The sequence below is a fragment of the Microcaecilia unicolor genome, chromosome 2 (assembly GCF_901765095.1).
Source record: "Microcaecilia unicolor chromosome 2, aMicUni1.1, whole genome shotgun sequence".
In the NCBI taxonomy this organism is placed as follows: domain Eukaryota; kingdom Metazoa; phylum Chordata; class Amphibia; order Gymnophiona; family Siphonopidae; genus Microcaecilia; species Microcaecilia unicolor.
Genome location: NC_044032.1, coordinates 50,610,105 through 50,633,688, shown reverse-complemented (window position 1 = coordinate 50,633,688; position 23,584 = coordinate 50,610,105). Strand labels below are relative to the sequence as shown.

The following is a 23,584-nucleotide window of genomic DNA, read 5'->3' as shown; positions in this document are numbered from 1 at the left end:
GGGATAGAAGGCCTAAGAAAATTTAGATACAACTGCCATACAGTACTGCAGCATAGAATTACATTTTCTGATCTCAGAGGTCCACCCAAGAGTATCTGATACCCTAGACAAACCTTCAGCAACGTGCAGCTCAAGGCCCTCCCCCTACCCCATTGTAGTCCAGGATTTCCCCTCTCCCTTACCCCTCCCCCAATATCCAACATCTCTCCTTCCCATATATCCAGCATCTCTTTTTAGCTAATCTACCTCCTCTTCCCTTCCTGCTGCCAAGTTCCAACCCACCTCTGTCCTCCAGAGCCACAGCCAGCAGCAAAAAATAAACATTGTGGCAAAAGACTTTCAAACGCTCCTGGCCTGTTGGCTCCTACCTCCCTAATGCAAATTTCCTGTCAGGTGGCATACCTTGTGCATGCAGGTGAACAAAGGGTCTGCCACCAGCTTACTGCTTTGCAATAGTCTTGTTGACTCTGCCAGCATCATGCTGCCATCACCCCTATATCTTAATAACAAAAAAGTGGGAATGTGAACCAGGCTTAACCAATGAACTGGAACCAAATACAAATTTTAATACTTTCAAACAAACAATGTTTATTGGTGTTACATTAAAATGACTCGACACAACGTTGTGTTTTGGCCTAAGTGGCCTACATCAGGAGTCTATAAATAAACATGATAAAATCAATAAGACAAGTATATGAAATTATATATAGAAAATATACATATAAAAAGAACCAAAATTGTATATAAAAGACAGAAGAGCAACATATACATGAAATATATGCAATATGTATCATGTATATATGAAAACATATTAAATAACGTGCTACTGTGGGGGTACAATAACATGAATGATCTGCCAGCCCTGGTCTCAGACCATATTTTTTGCACAGTTTCCATCATTTAGTTCTGCAGAACTCAGTTTGTGCAATTGATAGTCATCACAGAACAGTGCCTTTATGCATAATTTAACTTACTCTCTTCTTTGATTGGTCTTTACCTTTAATTCTAATTTCCTACTGATACTGTTCTTTGAAATACTTACTATTTTCTTGTTACTACCCTTTTTTAACATGCCCCTTAAAAAGTGGGCCCTATTCTCGCTTTTTTTTTTTTAATATATAGAGAGAGAAGTCCTCATTAAGCTAGACATCACAGTCTAAATCTACACAGAATTAAAAAGTAACTCTCCCCCCCACCCCCCAAGACGGGTTCTGATTTTCAACTCATTTTCTAAAAAGTCTATGCCCTGTAGCATGGGGTTGTTACCAAACATCTATTCTCAAAAGACCTCACCTCTGCTCTGGGACCTAATTTGCGGATTAACTGGTTCCTAACCCACATCACATCTGAAGAGAAAAGAAACAGAAATGAAACAAAAATAATGCAGAATGAATAAAAAGAAGGAAGGGTGGGGAAGGGAGCAGGCTGGGGTTCTAGAAGGGCCTTGCTTTGCTCCATCACCCCGTGTTTTGCTCAATCACTTCAGGCTCCGGGGCTCGGCGCCTGATCAGATAAGGAAAATATGAAAGGATCATATGGAGCTGCATCGGTTCTCATCCTGGACCCCATCTCATCCTGTGCAGGCAGCCCCACATCAGCTCTGCTAGAAAAGCTCGCTCTCATCACCGAGAAGCCACCAGCATTGCAAGCAGCTCCTCTCAGACACCCGCTGCTTTCCCCGCTCCTCCGCCTACTCTCTGGCTGCAACCACAGCACAGCAGCAGCACTTTCAAATCAGCATCTTCTTTAGTTTAAAATTTCTCTCACCAAACAGGAGTGACTGTGAACTAAATGTCACGTAATCTAACTGCTTGCTTTTGCGTACACCGTACACGCCTGATCAAAATATAAACTTCAAAGGCTCTTTTCGAGTGGCGTTGAATCTTCTATTTCCAAACGAAACTCTGTTTACCTTGTTAAAGTTCCATCAGGCTCATGACGTCACTGTTGACACCAAGGAGGTATCTAAGCTCCTTGGTCCGCTCGGCACTTTCTTTTCCTGAGTTGCATTAACCCTATAGCTTAAAGCCTGGCACAGACAGTATCTAGAACAGGAGTTAGGGTTTAGAACGGAAGAAAAAAAATCCGTGCTATTGGTGGTTTATGAGGTATCTCTAAACCCAGACAGATTTTCTCATTGTCTGTATATAAAAGTAATAGTTTAACAAAGGCTGTCCTTACAGGAATATTACTACTCTGTTATTCTGTCTTCCTAACTTTAACCTGTTGCACTTAAAAAAAATGCTGTGGGAGCAGGAGGTACACAAAGCGGGTCCCCCCCACCACTTGTGGGGAATTACACCGCCCCCCACTTGTGTGCATACTTTCTAATGGCTATATTTGATATGCTTGGCAATAGAAAAGAAAAGAAGGCGATACCTTTTTTATTTGACTAAATACATTTTTGATTAGCTTTCGAAGGCATGAAGAAGGGTTGCCTTCGAAAGCTAATTACAAAATGTATTAAGTTAGTCCAATAAAAAAGGTATCTTATTTTCTTACAGAAAAAAAATAAGATACCTTTTTTTTTAACTGGACTAACATTTCTATTTATTACCTTTAACAGTGGACTAACACGGCTACCACATCACTCTAATAAGCTTGGTAAAATAGAAATAAAATGATTGGAAATTGTAACATTTAAAAAACCCAAATGGGTGAGACATGTTCTACTGCTAAAATTTGGTCTCATGTGGATAATTATCTGAAATCTTATAATTTTAGGTAACTTGTTTAAGATTTATTATTTTGATTTGCAGGGGGGGTTGTTTGTTTGAATTCTGTGTTACAGTTGATGTTATTGTCTTTTTCTAAAACCAATAAAATTCTTGGACATTAAAAAAAAAACATTTTTATTTCTCTCGGCCCGGGGAAACCCAGCCTTTTAAAACTGCTAACACGAAAAAATAAAAATGCTCCATCCACTCCATTCAGACTCAGGGTTCCCTTTCCCTGTAGCTGTAGGATGTAGAGGGAAAAAGTCGCACGTGGCCCGCCCACCTGCTAGGCGCTAGTGGGCGTGTCGGAGGGCTAGGGCTGGCTAGTGGGCGTGTCGGAGGGCCAGGGCTGCTCGTGCTCTGCTCTGACTGTGTGTTGGATAGCGGAATTGGTTGGTGCTGCTGCTGCAACTTGTACAGGCTTCAGTAGGCGCACGTCTGGCAGTGGGACAGAGCAGGGCGCTACTCATTTCGTGAGCCTGCTGCCGATCTGGGGTTACGATGGCGCTCGTCAGAGGTAATTTCTATGTCTAAGTTAACAAGTGCGGCCAGCGATCGGGGTATGGACCGGGGGGGGGGGGGGGGGGGGGGGTAGGGTAGGTGCGTCAAGGCCGATTCTGAAACTTAACGGTGCTGGAGACTTGGGGGGAGAAGTTTGTTGAAGGGAGATGGGGCTTCGTCTTTAGTTTCATTTTCTGTTTCTTTACCTTTCCCAAGATCTAAGAGAGGATTTAGGAAGAAGCGAGAGGGGAATGACAGGAGGACCATAAAGAGTCGGCTGAGAAGTGTGGAGCTGGCTATCGCTTCATATATATATTTTTTTTGAACTTGCTGTGTGGAGTTTTAGGCTGACCCGGTGTAACCTGGACAGGTTACGAAAGGGATACGCTTAGGACCTCTAGTTTATAGGTTAATGATCGTCTTATACGCTCAGGCTCTCATTCCAGGCCGGGTCACGGCCGCTCGGACGCGAAGTACTTGGCACTTGGGGAAAAAATGGTCGCTAGAGCTGCTGGCACAAGAGAAACAACTCCCGGTGCTTTAAGGCCGTAAGGTTTAGATCCACGTTGTACCCGAAAAATGACAGCTTTCATTGATGGAGTATCGCTAGTGTAACCCGGGACTCATCCGGATCATAAGAGTACTCTTTCTCTCTTGACACACGCTACAGTTCACACTCCACAGTCACTGCTCGCTCTGGGGCCACTCACATCCATACCACATCCAGTCCCCTTTCAGTTGAGTTGGGGGTGGGCAGTGGTCCAGAATATCAATCTGGGGTTTGAGAGGCACTTTTATATTTATATTAATTCTGGTTCCCTTCAGCGCTCCAATCCATGAACCACAGAATTTAAACTTTTATTGTAACTTTGACAATGGTAGGTTTTGCTGCAGTGATTTTTGACACAGCCAATGATGGAACTTCAGCTAAGCTTCTCAAGGATAATTACAAAGAGCATTTCTTCCCAGGACTATACACATGTGTACAATCCCTTTATGCCTGTCCTGCAGCCAGATGCAATCCCAGACTAGTTTCACCTCCTGATGCAATCCATGATCACCAGGCAGGGATATGTGAAGAGAGAGCTTTTCTCGCAGGTGTATGTCAGAGGGCAGCACCCCAGGCTTGAGCAGGCTTCTTTCAGCCCCAAAATGTCACTTATGGGCTGGACTCTCCAGTTCCGCCCGAAGCTTTGGCTCCCTTTGCCAGCTGTTATAATTCAACAGCAACTGTTGCTTGATAGTGTAGGGTGGCGCTACAGGATCCCCCTTTCTTTTCTTCTTGTCACTTGGCAGGTGGTTCATAGGTAACTCAAAACCATAAGGCAACCAAGGATATTTCCCGCTCAAAATTTCTCTTTTTATTTATTATTATTGTTATTATTATTAGCATTTGTATAGCGCTACCACCTCCCAGGGACCTCCTGGACACCCCCCCAGTGACTTTCTACCAGGGCTCACTCTATCAGCAAATCTCAACTCAGCCATGGGTTACACTAGCATAAGTGACTTGGAGATGTTGGCTGCAAGGTCACACTTGGAAATAGGATTGCTGACTAGTGATAATCTGGGCTGTGCTGCTGGAGCCAGGAGCTCCGCTAGCCAAGTTCATGCCATTCCTCTCCTAGGGCCTGATCTAGTTTCTAGTTTATCCCCATGCCTTCTCTGTATCTCTCTTCTGGCTTACTGTCCCTTCTTCCCATTAGAGAAACTGGGCCAGGTATATTAGGCTTTTCCCCCCCATTTTTGTCAGTGGCAACAATGCTTACCAGATAAATATACCTGTGCTCTCTTAGGGCCTGATGCACAAAGCTGACCGGTTGTAGTCGACCTACAATGCATGTTATTTAGCATCTAATGCACAAAGGGATTTCAGCTTCTCTTTTACCATTTGCCATAGCAGCTGCTGATAATCTTATTCAAATGTATTACAAAGAGCTCATTAGTATTAAAATGAGCCTTCCAAGTGATACACGGATGTTTCTGTGCACCACACAGAAAGGAGCATCTACCTTTAATGTACAAAATTTTACGTTAGGTCTGGAGCTGTCATCATATGGGAAGCAGTTTGCTTGTACTATACAGTGCAAGCAGACTGGACTGCCTGATCTCCTACCCCCAAAACGTAAAGGCATCCCTGGTGGTCCAGTGAACCTCCCAATCCCCCTGAACCAAAAAATTCCTGATGGTCCAGTGGACCCCCTCTCAAGCCCCCCCTGGCAACCAAAAAACCTCCATGGTAGTCTAGTGACTCCACCCCTCCACATACTTTGAGAATTGGAGGGAGGCAGGCAGCAGCAGCAGCAGCAACGCCTACTCCCTCCTGCCTCTGGGCCCACTGTTATCAAAATGGGGGCACCCAGTCCCTGCTCGGCATATCCTGAGATGCACTGGGAGGGGCTAAGCACCATATAAGGAGTTTTTCTCCTTATATGGTACGCATCCCAGGATGCACCAGGCAGGGGCTGGGCACTGCCATTTTGACAAGAGCAGGCCCAGAGGCAGGAGGGAGTAGGTACTCCAGGTATCAAAGGTATGTGGAGGGGTGGGGGGGGTCACTAGACCACTAGGGAGGTTTTTGGGTTGTGGGTGGGGGCACAAGAGGGGTCCGCTGGACCACCAGGGATTTTTTTGGTGGGGGGGGGGCTGGAGGGGATCCGATGGACCAACAGGGAGACTTTAAAGGTTTTTGGGAGGGGAGGGGAGGGGGTCCACCAGACCACCAGGGATTTTGTGCTTACCACACAGCTCTTATGGGCATGCACTAGATCCCTTTACTGACCAATTCTGAAAATTAACAGCGTGCATATAAATTTGCATGCTGTTAGTGTTGAGCATTGGCCGGTAATTCCGACTCGCTGTTGAGCTGGTGTTTTCTGGCACTATTCCCTACAACGCTGGAGTTTTGTGTATTGGGCTCTGAGAGATCCTTTTCCCACCCTACACTGGAGAACACATTGTGAGGACTGTCAGTACTTGCTGTACCTCAGTTTCTATGTTTCTCCTGTGGTCTGATGTTGTTAGCTGGGGTCAAGATGAGAGGGCACAGTACAGTTTGAACCAAGCACTGCTCTTACAATGATCTCATTATGTTATGCGTTATCCATTTATCTACTTCTAATCCTACATGATATTCTTATGCACCTTATTTGTAACAGTATTCTGAAATTCTTATTCCATTAATGTGATCATCTTTATAACATATTGTAAGCCACATTGAGCCTGCAAATAGGTGGGAAAATGTGGGATACAAATGCAGCAAATAAATACCTAGGGCCTCTTCAAAGAGTTTCATTAGGAATAGCTTTGGGCGACACTACATCTTATTCATTTGACCCAGTTTTGATAGAAACTGATAAAAGCCGTGAGAAAATAGTGAATTCTTTATTTATGCTGGTAGATGGCAGGACTGAGGAGTGGAGCGAGGAGGAGAGGGTGGGTGGGAGTTAAGGGAGTTTAAAAGAAAAACAGAACCAGTGCACATGAGATTTGTAGCTGAAGAGCAGCATATTAGCAATAATCATTCACACAATGTCCAGTATTAAAGGCGGGAGAGCAAATACGATTCTTTACCACTAGCTTGAAAAGCAGTTCAGGGGCAGCTTAAATTTGTTAGAAGTGAGGTTAATGTGACCTGTTGTGCCATCATAAGATCTCTCTTCTGCAGAGTAGGGGTATGTGCAAAATAATTGTGCACAAGAATAAATCTTTTACAGTGTTCCCTGAAGCAGCTGCAGTATAATGTGCAGGGTTGAGGTGAAAGCCTCCAGTTATTTGGCTATTTAAGCTGACCAAGAATTTTGCAGAGTAGTGGTGAGATGGAAGGTGAACATGGTTGGCATTGCAATACACAGACTGCTGTCACAAGATCATCTCTGCAACTGCAGTTGAACTCTTGTTTACCGTCATTGTGATCTTATTAGCTAAGCTGGTAACTGTCCAACAAAGTATTGCTCAACATCTGGAGGCAAATTTTTGATGGCAAAGGTGAATTGACACGCAATAAGTTATTCATTACTGTTGATTATTCATTGCCAAAGCACAGGAGAGCTGCACTGCCAGGTAGGTCATGGGTGAAACTCTTAGCCAAGCCTGATTTTCCAGGCTCACTCATTCTTACTTTTGAAGCATTAGCAATCACAACTATAAGTACATTTGAGCCACTTGCAGAGGATACTAAATTCAACTGAAATAGGCATTGCAAAATGAAATAAATTAATAGGGTTAACGTGTGCACCTTTTCATGTGTGTTCTAAACACAAAGGTCTGGCAATTTATGGGAATCTGATATACCACCATTCATACAAAATCTCAGGATAATTGATATTAAAAAGCTAAAAATAAACACAATGCATTTGTTTTCCCTCCTAGCTTATTCCCCAGGCATGCAGTATAGAATACTCTTTTGCGAGTTCTGTTCATGCAGTCGTTGCAAGTGCTTATCCATTTGTTTTTAATGCTAACGCGTTTCGAAAGGTGACAGCTTCGCACACAAGCAGAGCTGCGGCTTCGTGTTTTCATCCAGGAGTATTTTATTTGACCCCTGATGTAGGCGCTTGCACGCGTCGAAACACGGCCCGTGTCGGGTCCTTATTTTACTTATACTAATAAAGATTGTTGGATTCAAGTCTCCAGCGGTGAATTGTCTTTGGTTAGTCTCTACTTTTACCTGCTGTCAAGGCCCTCTTTAATATATAGCGTAAGTACATAAGTAATGCCATACTGGGAAAAGACCAAGGGTCCATCGAGCCCAGCATCCTGTCCCCGACAGGGGCCAGTCCAGGTCAAGGGCACCTGGCAAGCTACCCAAACGTACAAAACATTTTATAAATGTTATTTGCGAAAATTGTGGATTTTTCCCAAGTCCATTTAGTAGCGGTTTATGGACTTGTCCTTTAGGAAACCGTCCAACCCCCTTTTAAACTCTGCCAAGCTAACCGCCTTCACTACTTTCTCCGGCAGCGAATTCCAGAGTTTAATTATGCGTTGGGTGAAGAAAAAGTTTCTCCTATTTGTTTAAAATTTACTACACTGTAGTTTCATTGCGTGCCCCCTAGTCCTAGTATTTTTGGAAAGCGTGAACAGACGCTTCACATCCACCTGTTCCACTCCACTTATTATTTTATATACCTCTATCATGTCTCCTCTCAGCCGTCTCTTCTCCAAGCTGAAAAGCCCTAGCCTTCTTAGTCTTTCTTCATAGGGAAGTCGTCCCATCCCCGCTATCATTTTCGTCACCCTTCGCTGCACCTTTTCCAATTCTATTATATCTTTCTTGAGATGCGGCGACCAGAATTGATCACAATACTCAAGGTGCAGTTGCACCATGGAGCGATACAGTGGCATTATAACATCCTCACACCTGTTCTCCGTACCTTTTCTAATAATACCCAACATTCTATTTGCTTTCCGAGCCGCAGCAGCACACTGAGCAGAAGGTTTCAGTGTATTATCAACAACGACACCCAGATCCCTTTCTTGGTCCGTAACTCCTAACGTGGAACCTTGCATGACGTAGCTATAATTCGGGTTATTTTTTCCCACATGCATCACCTTGCACTTGTTCACATTAAACGTCATCTGCCATTTAGACGCCCAGTCTCGTAAGGTCCTTCTGTAATTTTCACAATGCTCTTGCGAGTTAACGACTTTAAATAACTTTGTGTAATCAGCAAATTTAATTACCTTGCTGTTTACTCCCATCTCTAAATCATTTATAAATATATTAAAAAGCAGCGGTCCTAGCACAAACCCCTGAGGAACCCCACTAACTACCCTTCTCCATTGTGAATACTGCCCATTTAACCCCACTCTCTGTTTCCTATCCTTCAACCAGTTTTTAATCCACAATAAGACATTTCCTCTTATCCCATGACCCTCCAATTTCCTCTGCAGCCTTTCATGAGGTACCTTGTCAAACGCCTTTTGAAAATCCAGGTACACATTATGTCAACTTGCTCCCCTTTGTCCACATGTTTGTTTACTCTTTCAAAGAATTGAAGTAAATTGGTCAGGAAAGATTTCCCCATACTAAAACTGTGCTGACTTGGTCTCAGTAATCCATGTCCTTGGATGTGCTCTGTAATTTTGTTTTTAATAATAGCCTCTACCATTTTGCCCGGCACCGACGTCAGACTCACCGGTCTATAATTTCCTGGATCTCCCCTGGAACCTTTTTTAAAAATCCGCGTTACATTGGCCACCCTCCAATCTTCCGGTACTATGCTCGATTTTAAGGATAAATTGCTGTCGCGTCCCGCGCTCCTACCTGCTCCTCCGCCGCGGGGGGCGGGAGCCAGCGTCCTCCGCGGCGAGGGGTAGCGGCCCGGAGGCCTCGGCGGGGAGCCGGGGGTCGCCGCAGTGATGGCCGTTTTGGCCGGGACGGAGGCCGGCGACTGCGGCCGCCGGTCTCTCGGTCGCCGGCTGTGGAGGCTATGTTCGCGCCGCCGAAGGAGGCGGCGCCGAGGCGCGATGGTCGGTGTCTTCTTCCCTCCCAGGCGGGAGGGCCCGGAGCTCCGCCTCTGAGGCGCCGGATTGGGAGGCCAAGTTGGTGGTCCCGCCTGGGAAATTGGACAGAGCCAATCAGAGGGGCTCTGCCGATACCCAAGGCTGGATTGGTCGGCCTTACCTACGGGGGCAGGGCGGCTGATAGTGTTTTGTATTTAAGGAAGGGAACTGAGCTAGCACTTTGCTTCAGGTTCTGTTCCCGAAGCCATTCTCAGTGGTTCCTGCGCTTCGTCATTTCCCTGGTGTTGTTGTTTCTGGATTTTGGACTGTTTCCTGGTTATCCCTGCCTAGCTGCCTGCCTAGACCTCTAGCCTGACTTTGACCCCTCTACTAGCCGCCTGCCTTGACCTCTTGCCTGACTCCGACTTCGCAGTTGCTGTCTGCCCTGAGCTGCTGCCAGTTTGTGGACATTTCTTTTCCTCCTGCCCGCTTCTCTCCCGGTTCCAGCCAGGTCAGTCCGTCAACCCCGCGGTTCCTGAAGTCCCGTTGGCCGCCTGCAGCTGGGGGCTCAACCCTTGGTGAACGGCGGTCGCCGCGGGTGAAGACTTGGGGTTGCACGGCTGTCCTCTGAGGTCCTTCTGGGCCTTGCGGGACCTAAGGGCTCACCCACCTTGTGGATAAGACAACTGCATATCACTAACAATAGCTCCGCAAGCTCATTTTTCAGTTCTATCAGTACTCTAGGATGAATACCATCCGGCCCAGGAGATTTGCTACTCTTCAGTTTGCTGAAGTGCTCCATTACGTCCTCCAGGTTTACCGTGAATTCAGTAAGTTTCTCCGACTCGTCCGCTTGAAATACCATTTCCGACACCGGTATCCCACTCATGGCAGGCTCAATGCGGCTTACATGGGGCAATGGAGGGTTAAGTGACTTGCCCAGAGTCACAAGGAGCTGCCTGTGGCTGAAGTGGGAATCGAACTCAGTTCCTCAGTTCCCCAGGACCAAAGTCCACCACCCTAACCACTAGGCCACTCCTCCACTCCTTCTTCTACTAGATGTCAGAAATGCCTATTATTATATCTTTTTCATTTAGTACTTATTTTTTAGGCTTCTAGCATTTGTTTAAAGACACTTCAAACAGCAGCTGACAGTGATAATTTGCAATTCTTCAGGCCTCTCTGCTCTTTATTTAAATTCACCTGGTCTACTCTGGCCTTTATTGCAGTCTCACTTTCGGGATACCCTAACTTCCCTGTTTTGGAAATATCCTTCAAAAATACCTTGTTCCTAACTGTGTGCTTTTGTGTGACTGTCAGCCTTCCCCAGTTTCTAGTTTAAAAGCTGTTCTATCTTCACCATGGTTAAGGTGGAGTCCATCTTTGTGGGACAGGCTCCCCGTTCCCCAGAATGTTTTACATCCTATATAATAAAAAGCACCTCCAACATTCTGAAACTGACTCTGTGAAAGTGAAGCCTTGATGCATTCGTGCTCCTGCTGTATCCATCTCCTGAAATGACGTCACGTACTTCCGTGTTCGTAAACACCAATCACTGGAAGGGAACGCTGCAGAGTTGGCAGGCAATGGAACGCGACGTCACACACATGAGGGTGTCGTCGTCCCTCCCTTCCAGTTCCAGGCCCCCTACCTCCAAGTTTTAAAAGTCATCTTCACTTACGAAGTCGGGTTTATGGCGGCCGGCAGCAGCGGTAAAAGGCGTTCAGGCTCGATCCTTCTCTCTCTCAGCTCTGGTCCCGCCCTTGTGGAAACAGGAAATGAGGACGGGACCAGAGCTGAGAGAGAGAGAAGGGCCGAGCCTGCACGCCTTTTAGCGCTTGGATTTGGCCGGTCCCAACCATATTATATAAACGAAAGATGGCCGGCCATCTTTTTCGATGATACAGTTCGGGACTGCTGTTTGTGGCGCCGGCCATATAGATGGCCGGCGCTGTTCGATTATGCCCCTCTAAATCTGCAGATATCTCTGGTTCTATCAGTCTTGAACAAATAAATTATAAACTCTCTCTGGCGATCAAAATCTTGGGATCGTGGGTAGGTAATACCTTATCTCTGCAATCATTTTATTCAGAAATCTTTTTTACTCGTAAGAGAACTACGTCTTATCCTTAACTATTTTGAAACTGAGGACTTTAAATTGATAGTTTGTGTTATTATTAATGCAGTTGGATTATTTTAATGTTTGCTATCTGGGTTGTTCTCGTAAACAACTAAGAAAACTACAAATAATTCAAAACACCGCTGTTCGATATTTTTTTTTCCTTTGGGAAAATGACAGGATACCCTGTATTTTATAAAACTTTACTGGTTGCCCATAGAGATGAGAATCTTATTTGAGCTTGCATGTTTTCTTTTTAAATTATTTTATGGTTCTGCACCATTTTATTGATATCAACACATGTTTTTTGCTAATTCAGTTAGAAATTGTAGGTTTCACAATTCCAATTTAATCTGTTTTCCTTCTTCAAAGGATAAAAGAGATTCAAGTTGTTGGAACATTCCTGGGCATTTCAAATTGCCAAACTTTGGAAAGACACCGATTATATTTCGTAGTGCACACTCCTACCTAGACTTCAGAAAAAAAGATCAAAACTTATTTGGAAAATTTGTACTATGTAATGTTTTGTAATTTCTGATCTATTTTTTATGTATTGCATTGTATAGCTATCCTGGGAGTTTGCTCCAGCTCTTTTACTGTTACATAAGACCATGTGTTTGTTATGGTATCCTTCGCCAAGCTGTAAGAATCGTGGGTACTGAATTTGGTTATCTTTTTCATAACTCTTTTGCCTTTATGATAAATTCTATTTCATCTGCCATGGTTTCTTCAGTTTAATATTCCATAGTCTTCCAGTGGCCAGCTGCACCTTGGTCCATCTGTGGATGACCACTCAAATAATTAGCACCTATGAAATGGAAAAGTTTAGTTCTAGTACTCTAAATATCTTACTGTATGTCATTTTGCTTTCCCTAGGTGTGTTCATTGTATCTGCCAAGCGCACCCCCTTTGGGACATATGGTGGTTTCCTGAAGGACCATACTTCCACTGACCTAGCAGAAATCGCTGCTAGGGCTGCGCTGACTGGAAGCAATGTTTCCCCAGAGATTATCAGCAGTGTTGCTATTGGAAATGTCATGCAGGTTGGTATGGGGGGGAAGAACAGATTTTATAGGGCTCTAGAAGCAAAACTGATTTTCCTTATCCTCAGCAGCAGATGAATCCAGGAACTGGTGGGTTGTGTCCGCCTACCAGCAGGTGGAGATAGAGAACACTGAAGAAAAGGCAGTGACCCTGGACGTCCAGCCTTTTGACAGTAGACCATTCATCAATTGCTGGGCGTCATATAAAATACGCTGGTTTGTGGTGTCTATGCTGTTTTTTTATCCTTGTCCTGATACATTATTTATTACCGCTCCTATTCGATGAAGATATAGACTAGCCCCTGACACCACCCTATTGTTGGGTGAAACAAGGCCTGTGTCAGGCATTTGTCTTACATACGGTATCTTCAATAAAGTTTTTTGGATATTATATTGATCTGCTAGTTTGTTTTCCACATTGGATTTTGCAGATCGCTTGCCTTGTTGTTTTCTGTAGCTTTCAGATCCTTTCAGGATTTCCTGGAAGGGCAGGCAGTTCAGATTCCCTCGGACAACACTTCAGCGGTAGTATACATCAACCGCCAGGGGGGCACTAGGGGGGTACTCAGAGTGTGACTTTAGCCTCAGAGGCAGTTGGTCTGCTGCACTGGGCAGAGACTCATCTGCTTTGCCTCTCAGCAGCCCACATTGCGGGCCTGGACAATATTCAAGCGGATTTTCTCAGCCGGCATCTCCTGGATGCGGCGGAATGGGAACTGGTGACAGAAGCCTTTCATCTGGTCTGTCTAAAGTGGGGCACTCCTATCTTAGACCTAATGACAACCAAGAACAATGCCAAAGTACCCAAGTTCTTCAGCAGGAGAAAAGACGTCAGCTCGGCAGGACTCGACGCTCTTACAGCCCTGGCCGAGTTCCGGTCTCCTCTATGTCTTCCCGCCTTGGCCCCTAATAGGATGTCTTCTGTGTCGGATCAGGCTCCATCCCGGTCCGGTAGTGTTGATAGCTCCAGATTGGCCGCACCGTCCGTGGTATGCGGACTTAGTTCGTCTGTTAGTGGAACTGCCTCTAAGGCTTCCGCTTTTGCCCGACCTTCTTCATCAGGGTCCGGTACAAATGGAGGACATCTCCCTCTTTGGTCTTACGGCTTGGCTCTTGAGAGGGCAAGACTGAGGAAGAAGGGCTATTCTGATCTAGTCATTGCCACTTTGCTTCGGGCCCGGAAACGTTCCACCATGATGACGTATGCCAGAGTTTGGCATGCCTTTGAATCATGGTGTGCGGAGCGGGCCTGGTCTCCTTTTCAGGCTTCTGTTTCCCAGATCTTGGCTTTCCTGCAAGAGGGTTTACAGAAGGGCTTGATTTATAATTCTCTTCACATGCAAGTCGCAGCTCTTGCCTGTTTCAGGGGTCATGTATCAGGTTCTTCTCTAGGGTCTCATTCTGACGTAGCACGATTTTTGAAAGGTGCTCTTCACCTTCGCCCTCCAGTACGACGGCCATGCCCATCTTGGAAATTGAACCTTGTTCTTAGCGTGTTGCAGAGTGCGCCGTTTGAGCCATTACGTTTGGCTTCTGATAAGGATCTTACTCTGAAGACGGAGTTTTTAGTTGCCGTTGCTTCAGCGCGTCGGATCTCTGAACTCCAAGTGCTATCGTGTCGAGAACCCTTTCTTCAATTTTCGGACTCAGGTGTTACTCTGCGAACTGTTGCATCCGTTTTTCCTAAGGTCGTGTCTGCTTTTCATTTGAATCAGCCTCTGTTTCTGCCTTCCTTTCGGAGGTTGGATTTTCCGCAGACTTTTTCTGTTCTTCGCTGTTTGGACGTTCGTCGTTCCCTTCTCCGGTATTTGGAAATGACGAATGAATTCCAGTGATCAGACCATCTTTTTGTTCTCTTGTCTGCTCTTAGACGTGGTTATGCTGCTTCCAAAGCGACTATTGCTCGATGGCTTAAAGAGACAATTTCTTCGGCATACCTTGTCAAGGGTCCAGTTCCCCCTGGGGACTTGTGTACTCATTCGACTCGGGCGCAGGCTACCTCTTGGGCTGAAACTGGCATCCTTTCCTTGGATGATATTTGTCAAGAGGCCACTTGGGCTTCTCGTCATTCCTTTGTTAAACACTATAGATTTGATGTTGCGGCACAAAGAGATGCCCTATTTGGGAGGACAGTGCTCTCTCGGGGAGCAGAGACTTCCCACACTATTTGAGGGATTGCTTTGATATATCCCACCAGTTCCTGGATTCATCTGCTGCTGAGGCTAAGGAAGGAAAATTATGTATTACCTGATAATTTTCTTTCCTTTAGTTGCAGCAGATGAATCCAGGATCCCTACCCTTCTTGCTGTGGCCACGTATTTTCTTCTTGAGTTTCAGATGAGTACTGTCAGAATAGGAAACAAGCGAAAAGAAGAAAAGACAGATTTTGAGGACAGGCATTTGTAGCCAGATTGCACATTTAACTCAATCTGTTGTTATAACTTTTGTTTTCCCTGAAGTTTCAGGTGATATGTTCGGCTGTTGCCATATTGTTGTTAGGAGTGTTCTTGTTCAATGTTTTTGTTGTTGTTCTCTGCTTTGGAGATGCAACCTACACTGAAGTGGTAAGGAGCTGGACATCCAGGGTCACTGCCTTTTCTTCAGTGTTCTCTGTCTCCAACTGCTGGTAGGCGGATACAACCCACCAACCAGTTCCTGGATTCATCTGCTGCGACTAAAGGAAAGAAAATTATCAGGTATTTCATAATTTTTCCATCTACAGTGGATGTTTTATGGAGGGGCTTGTTTTTGATAATGTTTAAAGTAACTATCAAATTTTGTAAATTTACTTAACTTTCTGTAAGTCACATTGTGCCTGCATGAGTGGGAAAATGTGGGATACAAGTGAACCATAAATAAAATAAATAAAGAACATTGTGTTAACATGGCCCTGCTCAGGTAATGTCGTGAACCAACTGTCAAGAGACTTGGACTCTGGAAAAGCTGTGTGATAGTGTAGTTTTCCTTGTTATCCAAACTTCCTACTGTTTTGGAGTTTTTATGGGAAGCTATTTCCATTTTGAGATTAAATAAGTCAAATATGAAATTGGAGACATCTTTAGCATTCCAAGCTGCCAGACTCTGGAAGGATTTTATGGGAATTCTTTTGCCTTCTCAATCCTGTTTGTTATTTAGAAGAAAAGCTAAGACACTTTCGCTTTAAGAAATGTGTATTGCAGAACTGATTACTAATATTTATTATTTGGTTTCTGTTATTCCCGAAGATTGTTCTGGTCTCTTTGTCTCTGTGATCCACTTAGAACTGAAAGGTGTGCATGGGATACAAGTCAAGATGTTTTGTTATATCATTGCAACTTCTGGGTATGTTTCTTCAGTTCCAATTTATCTAAATCGAGTTTCAGTATTGGATGGCGCAGTAACTGGGGTAGTGCATTGAGAGGATGAATTAGAACCCACAGTTAAATCTATAGTGGAACATGAAACATTTCTGATTAAGGGTAACTTAGATCTCCATCAAAAATTGAGACTCTGGAAAATGCTCTGAGGAATAAGACTTTGCACTTGGTTGATTTTTCCTAAGACTCCAGTAAAGACGCCTGTGGCTTTGTTACACAAATATGTTAGAAATTTGAAAATACTAGAGCAATGTCGTCCAGCATTTGCTAAGCCATTTGATACTGCTTAAAGTTTGAGCCTTGAGATTGAATTATCCGTGGATTAAACTTGACCCAAGTGGAGGATACTGTTGTTCCTGCTATTTTGGTGGTTTGTGTTGGAATCTGATAGGGACTGGGTATTTTGTTCTTTAAGCACTGGACTTCCCAGTTTTTGAATGTTCCTGGGGCTATTCAGTAGAGGAGACATCTTCTACTTCTGGGGCCTAGATGTTTACAGTTTGGGGGGGGGGGGGGGTTGAATATCTCATGTAAATAAGTAGTCAAAATACAGTCTCAAAAGTATACTTTTTATGAACTGTTAGCTTTCTGGAATTTATTTTATTTATTGCATTTTGTACCCACATTATCCCACCTTTTTGCAGGCTCAATGTGGCTTACAGAGTAAGGTTATGATAAAGTCAGTACATGATTTAAATACAATTGATCATAAGCTGAGGTAAAAGAGGATTTAGATCGGCAGATGTTTGGTAGGTTGTGTGAGAAGTGTTTTAGGTGTGCTTGGGTGGTTTGGGGGATGATTTGGTTCATTGAGGGTGACTTTTGTAAGTTTTGTTAAAGAGGTGTGTTTTCAGAGCTTTGCGGAAGCTGGTTAGATTGTTCATGGTTTTCAGGGCCTTGGGTAACGCATTCCAAAACTGTGTGCTTTTGTATGCAAAGGTCGTAGCATAAGCCTGTTTGTATTTCACTCCTTTGCGGCTGGGGAAATTCAGATTGAGGAATTTGCGGGCCGATCTTTTGGCGTTTCTGGGCGGTAGGTCCACTAGGTTTAGCATATAGAGTGGTGCGTCTGCGTGAATGATCTTATGCACGGTTGTGCAGATCTTGAACTCAATACGTTCCTTGAGCGGAAGCCAATGTAGTTTCTCTCTTAGGGGCTTTGCACTTTCATATTTAGGTTTTCCAAAGATGAGTCTGGCTGCCGTGTTTTGGGTTGTTTGGGTGGCAGAGCAGGTGGGGGGAAGAGGGGTTGGTGGTTGGGAGGCAAGGATAGGGGAGGGCAGACTTATACGGTCTGTGCCAGAGCCGGTGATGGGAGGCGGGACTGGTGGTTGGGAGGCGGGGAAAACTGCTGGGCAGACTTATACGGTCTGTGCCCTGAAAAAGACAGGTACAAATCAAGGTAAGGTATACATATATGAGTTTATCTTGGGCAGACTGGATGGACCATGTAGGTCTTTTTCTGCCGTCATCTACTACTATGTTTACAGCCTGCGTACAGAGCGTTGCAGTAGTCCAAGTGGCTTATTACTAGTGACTGTACCAGGGTGCGAAAGACGTTTCTTGGGAAAAAAGGTTTAATTCTTTTGAGTTTCCACATTGATTGGAACATTTTTTTCGTTGTGTTCTTCACGTGGGTATCGAGTGTGAGGTTTTGATCAATGGTGACTCCAAGAATTTTCAGGTTTTCTGAGATAGGAAGTGTGTAGTGAGGTGTGGTTATAGTGGAGTAGTTGTTTGTGTTGTATTGGGAGGTGAGAACTAGGCATTAGGTTTTTTCTGCGTTGAGCTTTAACTGGAATGAGTCCGCCCATGAGTGCATGATCTGGAAGCTCTGGTTGATCTCGTTGGTTATTTCGTTTAAGTCACTCTTAAACGGGATGTAGATTGTGACGTCATCGGCATATATGTAGGGGTTAAGGTTTTGATTAGCCAAGAGTTTGGCTAGTGGTCTCATCATTAGTTTTGATACCTTTAACTTCTGATTTGATAGATTACATCTGGAAATCTGTAGTAACTCAGTGCTTTCTTAGGTTTCCTAGTGAGTGAATGCTAGTGAATTTGTAAGTGTTGATTTTCTTTGAATTAATGGTTCCCCCCCCCCCCCCCCTCTGTTTGAAGACCTGGTTTTAGTGGATTGTTTTTATTTTATTTTATTATTTATTTATACATTTTCAAATATCACATTCATATCTATACAAATGCAGGAATAAAGATGAAGTTTTAAGGTAATCAAACAAAGTTCTTCCTTCTCTATTTAGGTACACTAGGAGAGAAAACTAATTCATATATATTGACCACAATATTAGCGAGGGCAAGATATAGGTAAATTAAACAAAATTAGAGGAAATTTAAATAATCAGAGAGGTGAGCGCACTAAGCTCACTAACGGGTATTAACAGCATATTTCCCATGGGATTATTCAGGCTGAAACACTCCCTTTTTCTTTGGCAGTTATATAGTCTTGCATTTTCTTTGAATCAAGAAATACATAATTAACATTATTTAGAGATACCAAACATCTACATGGATATTTCAGCATATATGTACTACCTAAGGCTAGAATTTTAGGTTTTAAAGCCATAAACTCTCGCCTTCTTTTTTGTGTATCTCTATTCAAGTCAGGAAATATCTGAATTTTTTAACCAAAGAACTTAGCATTCATATGTTTAAAGTATAATCGAAATATATTATTCCTGTCCGATTCAAAAGCAAATGAAACTAATAGAGTTATCCGTTGGGTTATAACTGCTAATGAATTTTCCAGGAAATCAGTAATATTAAGTTCAGGCTGAGGTTCTGGCATAGAAGATTTCATTCCAAAGATATATTGAGCTCCAACGATTGGTGGAAAACCCTCCGTTGAGACAGCTAGAACTTCTCCAATGTATCTTTCCATATCATCAAGCTGATCAATCCATAGACTGGTGGGTTGTGTCCATCTACCAGCAGGTGGAGATAGAGAGCAAACTTTTGCCTCCCTATATGTGGTCATGTGCTGCCGGAAACTCCTCAGTATGTTCTCTATCTCAGCAGGTGGTGGTCACACACAGCAGCAGCTCTGGCTAGGCCTCCAAGCCTAATCCTTAGGTTTTGTTGAGGCCTGGGGTTGAGGGCTCTTTTGAGCAAGTGCAAACCTGGTGGTGCCAGGTCCCTCCTTTTCTCCCCCCTCCCGCTGGCTCCGTTTTAAAAAAAAAAAAAAAAAAAAAAATTTTAAACGTCTTTAAAGGCGTTTAATTCGACGTTTCTTTAAACGTTCATTGCAGCTACTCACTGGGACACCAGTTCGTTACAGCTCGGAGCGGCAAGCAGGTAATTTTACCTTTTTAAAGCGGGCAGGGGGGTTCCCCGATTCTTCTCCTCGTGGCATATGGCGTCGGAGGGCGAGGGCGCAAAGGGTCGCTCCCCGGATCGCTGGAGCGCTTCTAGAGGGGATGCGGGGGTTTTACAACCTGATTCGCCCTTGATGGGTGACAGTTTAGTGACCGATGAATGTCCCGGTCGTTCCTCCGGCGTGGCGGTTTTTTCCCGCCATAAACGCCCATCCCCCGCTCCTCGCCTCCGCCATCTTGGCCGGCCACGCGGCTCGGACGGCTTCTTCGTGGGCCGCCCTTGAGGTTGGAGACATTAATGCCATGAACGCCCTTAATTTGGGCGACGGCACAAAGCGGCTAAAGTTAAGCGCCGTTCTTCCCGCGCGGCTCCTTCGCGGAGTTTCGCGCCGGACGCCATTTTGGATGCGCAGCATGTTTCTCCCCCGCTATTGCGAGCGCCGGTTGAGAGTGCGTCTAGGGCTGTTGCCCAGGCTGCGGAAGTGCACAGTCTGGGGGGTTTCTCCCCCGAGTTTGTTTTGCTGCTGCATCAGGCTTTCCTCATGCAAAACGCTGCCCCTGCTCCCTCTTCTGATAAAGAGGTTGAGGTTCCCAGAGGTAAACGCCCTCGGGTTGATTTCCAGGCCTTGGAGGACTTTGTCTCCTCCGATGTAGATGAGGGCAGCGTGTCTGAGGTCTCCCAACGGTCCTTTGCGGATTCCTTGGAGGAGATAGATCCCCGCTCGGATGGAGCGGATGACCCCTCTGCAGCGCGGCTTTTTAGCCCAGAGGATTTGCCCAACCTGTTGTTACAGGCCATGGACACTTTGAAGATTTCCTCTCCGGAGGACGTCTCTCCCTCAGCCCCTGTTGGCTCTGCCATTATGCTGGGGACGAAGCGCCCGCCTAGATCCTTCCACGTGCATGATGCCATGCACACCTTAATTGCGGCTCAATGGGATGTCCCGGAAACGAGCCTTAAAGTGGCTAGGGCTATGTCCCGCCTCTATCCTTTGGCTGTGAGTGAACGTGAGGCCTATCTGTGGCCTACCGTGGATTCTTTAATCACTGCGGTGACTAAGAAAACGGCGTTGCCGGTGGAAGGTGGCACGGCCCTAAAGGACGCCCAAGACAGAAGATTGGAGGCGGCCTTAAGGTCGTCCTTTGAGGCAGCTGCGTTAAATTTGCAGGCCTCAGTTTGCGGCTCCTATGTGGCCAGGGCGTGCCTGACTATGGTGCAGCGGGCTTCCCCCTCGGATCTTTCCTTGAGGGCTGATTGGCCGGCCCTGGAATCGGGCTTAGCCTATTTGGCAGACTTGCTGTATGATGTCTTGAGAGCCTCAGCTAAGGGCATGGCTCAGACAGTCTCTGCGCGGCGGTGGCTTGGGCTGAAACATTGGTCGGCTGACCACGCCTCTAAATCCCGCCTGGCTAGATTGCCTTTTAAAGGCAAGCTGCTCTTTGGGGTCGAGCTGGACAAAATCGTGACCGATCTCGGCACGTCTAAGGGCAAGAAATTACCAGAGGTCAGGGCTCGGGCTAGTACTCGTCCCGGTACCTCCAGAGGACGGTTGCTGGAAGCCCGTCGGTACCGCCCGGGCAAGTCGGGTTCCTCTGCCCCCTCTTCCTTCAAGAGGAATTTCTCCCCCAAGCAGCATTCCTTTCGCAGAGACCGCCGTCCCGGAGGTGCTCCCTCCGGTCCTCCCCCAGGGTCTCGTACCCAATGACGGGGCCTTGGTCCACGCCCCAGTGCAGATTGGAGGACGGCTGTCCTCGTTTCTGGGCGAGTGGACCACTATAACTTCAGACGCGTGGGTGCTGGAAGTCATCAGAGACGGCTACAAGCTAGAGTTCTGCCAACCCTTAAGAGACGGGTTTGTACTCTCTCCCTGCAAGTCTCCGGTCAAGCTGTGGCAGTGCAGCAGACCTTGGACAACCTGATCCGCCTGGGTGCGGTCGTTCCGGTGCCAAAAAAAAAAATCTGATTGGCAAGGGACGTTACTCCATTTACTTTGTGGTTCCAAAGAAAGGAGGTTCTGTCCGGCCTATCCTCGACCTCAAAGGGGTCAATCGGGCCTGGAAAGTGAGGCACTTTCGCATGGAGACTCTCCGCTCTGTTATAGCGGCAGTGAAGGCAGGAGAGTTCTTGGCTTCCTTGGACATCAAGGAAGCGTACCTGCATATTCCCATCTGGCCTCCTCTCCAACGCTTTCTGCGTTTTACAGTCCTGAGACGACACTTCCAGTTCAGAGCCCTCCCTTTCGGGTTGGCTACTGCTCCGCGGACCTTTTCCAAAGTATTGGGGGTCATAGCGGCCTTCCTGCTAAAGGAAGGAGTACAAGTCCATCCTTATCTGGACAACTGGTTGATCCGAGCCCCCTCTTATGCAGAGTGCGGCAAAGCTATGGACCGGGTAGTTGCTCTGGTGAGCTCCCTGGGATGGATCATCAACTGGAAGAAGAGCCAGCTGCGCCCGACTCAGTCCCTGGAGTATCTGGGAGTTCGATTCGACACCCAAGTGGGCAGAGTGTTCCTGCCAGACAATCGGATTGTCAAGCTTCAGGCTCAGGTGGACTAGTTCCTAGTAGCCTCTCCTATTCGGGCTTGGGACTACGTGCAGCTGTTGGGCTCTATGACGGCCACGATGTAAGTAGTGCCCTGGGTCAGGGCTCATATGAGACCACTACAGCTATCTCTGCTGCTGCGCTGGACTCCGATGTCGGAGGATTATGCTGTGCGCATTCCCGTGGACCCAGCAGTGCGCAAGGCGCTGAGCTGGTGGACGCAGACAGACAAGTTGTCTGCAGGATTGCCTCTGGTGACCCCGGAGTGGATTGTCGTCACGACAGACGCCTCTTTGATGGGCTGGGGAGCCCACTGCTTGGGAAGGACAGCGCAGGGGCTCTAGTCTCCTGCAGAGGCAAGTGGTCTATCAACCTCCTGGAACTCAGAGCCATTCGGTTGGTGTTATTGGAGTTCATCCCGGTACTGGTGTTGTAGCCTGTACGGGTCCTGTCGGACAATGCCACGGCTGTGGCCTATATCAACCGCCAGGGAGGTACCAAGAGCGCCCCTCTAGCCAAGGAGGCTATGAGTCTTTGCCAGTGGGCGGAAGCGAACCTGGAGCAGCTTTCAGCGGCCCACATTGCCGGAGTCATGAATGTCAAGGCGGACTTTCTCAGTCGCCATACCTTGGAGCCCGGAGAGTGGCAACTATCTGCTCAGGCGTTCTTGGACATCACGAAGCGCTGGGGCCAGCCGAGCCTAGATCTGATGGCGTCATCGGCCAATTGCCAAGTGCCGCGCTTCTTCAGCAGAGGACGGGACCCTCGATCCCTGGGAGTAGATGCTCTTCTCCAACAGTGGCCGACACAAGAGCGCCTCTATGTGTTCCCGCCCTGGCCCATGTTGGGCAGGGTGCTAGACCGGGTGGCAAAGCATCCCGGCAGGGTAATCCTGGTGGGTCCGGATTGGCCCAGACGTCCCTGGTATGCGGACTTGATCAGGCTCTCAGTCGACGATCCTCTGCGGCTGTCAGTGGAGCAGGGCCTGTTACGTCAGGGTCCCGTGGTGATGGAGGATCCCTCTCCCTTTGGTCTTACGGCCTGGCTATTGAGCGGCAGCGTCTGAGGAAGAAGGGCTTCTCAGACAAGGTCATCGCCACTATGCTGAGAGCGAGGAAGCGCTCTACTTCTACTGCTTACGCCAGGGTTTGGCGTATCTTTGCAGCATGGTGTGAAGCAGGCTCTCTTTCTCCCTTCACTGCTCCAATTTCTTCAGTGTTGGCGTTCCTGCAAGAAGGTCTGGAGAAAGGCCTGTCGCTCAGTTCCCTTAAAGTCCAGGTAGCGGCTCTGGCTTGCTTCAGGGGCCGCCTGAAGGGTGCTTCCCTGGCTTCGCAGCCAGATGTGGTGCGCTTTCTCAAGGGAGTTAATCACCTGCGCCCTCCTCTGCACTCAGTGGTGCCTGCGTGGAATCTCAACCTGGTGCTAAGAGCATTGCAGAAGCCGCCTTTTGAACCCTTATCGAGGGCATCTCTGAAAGACCTGACGTTGAAAGCAGTCTTTTTGGTGGCTATCACTTCAGCCAGAAG

The 23,584-nt window shown here is 46.4% G+C and overlaps 1 protein-coding gene across 1 annotated transcript in view; it reads left to right on the top strand.

Annotated features, from left to right (window-relative positions):
* Positions 1-3,089: 3,089 nt before the first annotated feature.
* Positions 3,090-23,584, top strand: part of LOC115462877 (3-ketoacyl-CoA thiolase, mitochondrial-like) — a 97,110-nt gene continuing 76,615 nt past the window's right edge. The window contains exons 1-2 of the mRNA XM_030192937.1: positions 3,090-3,234; positions 12,661-12,827. Of these exons, the coding sequence (XP_030048797.1) occupies positions 3,219-3,234; positions 12,661-12,827 (183 nt within the window). The 5' untranslated portion in view covers positions 3,090-3,218. The remainder of the gene's footprint in view (positions 3,235-12,660; positions 12,828-23,584) is intronic.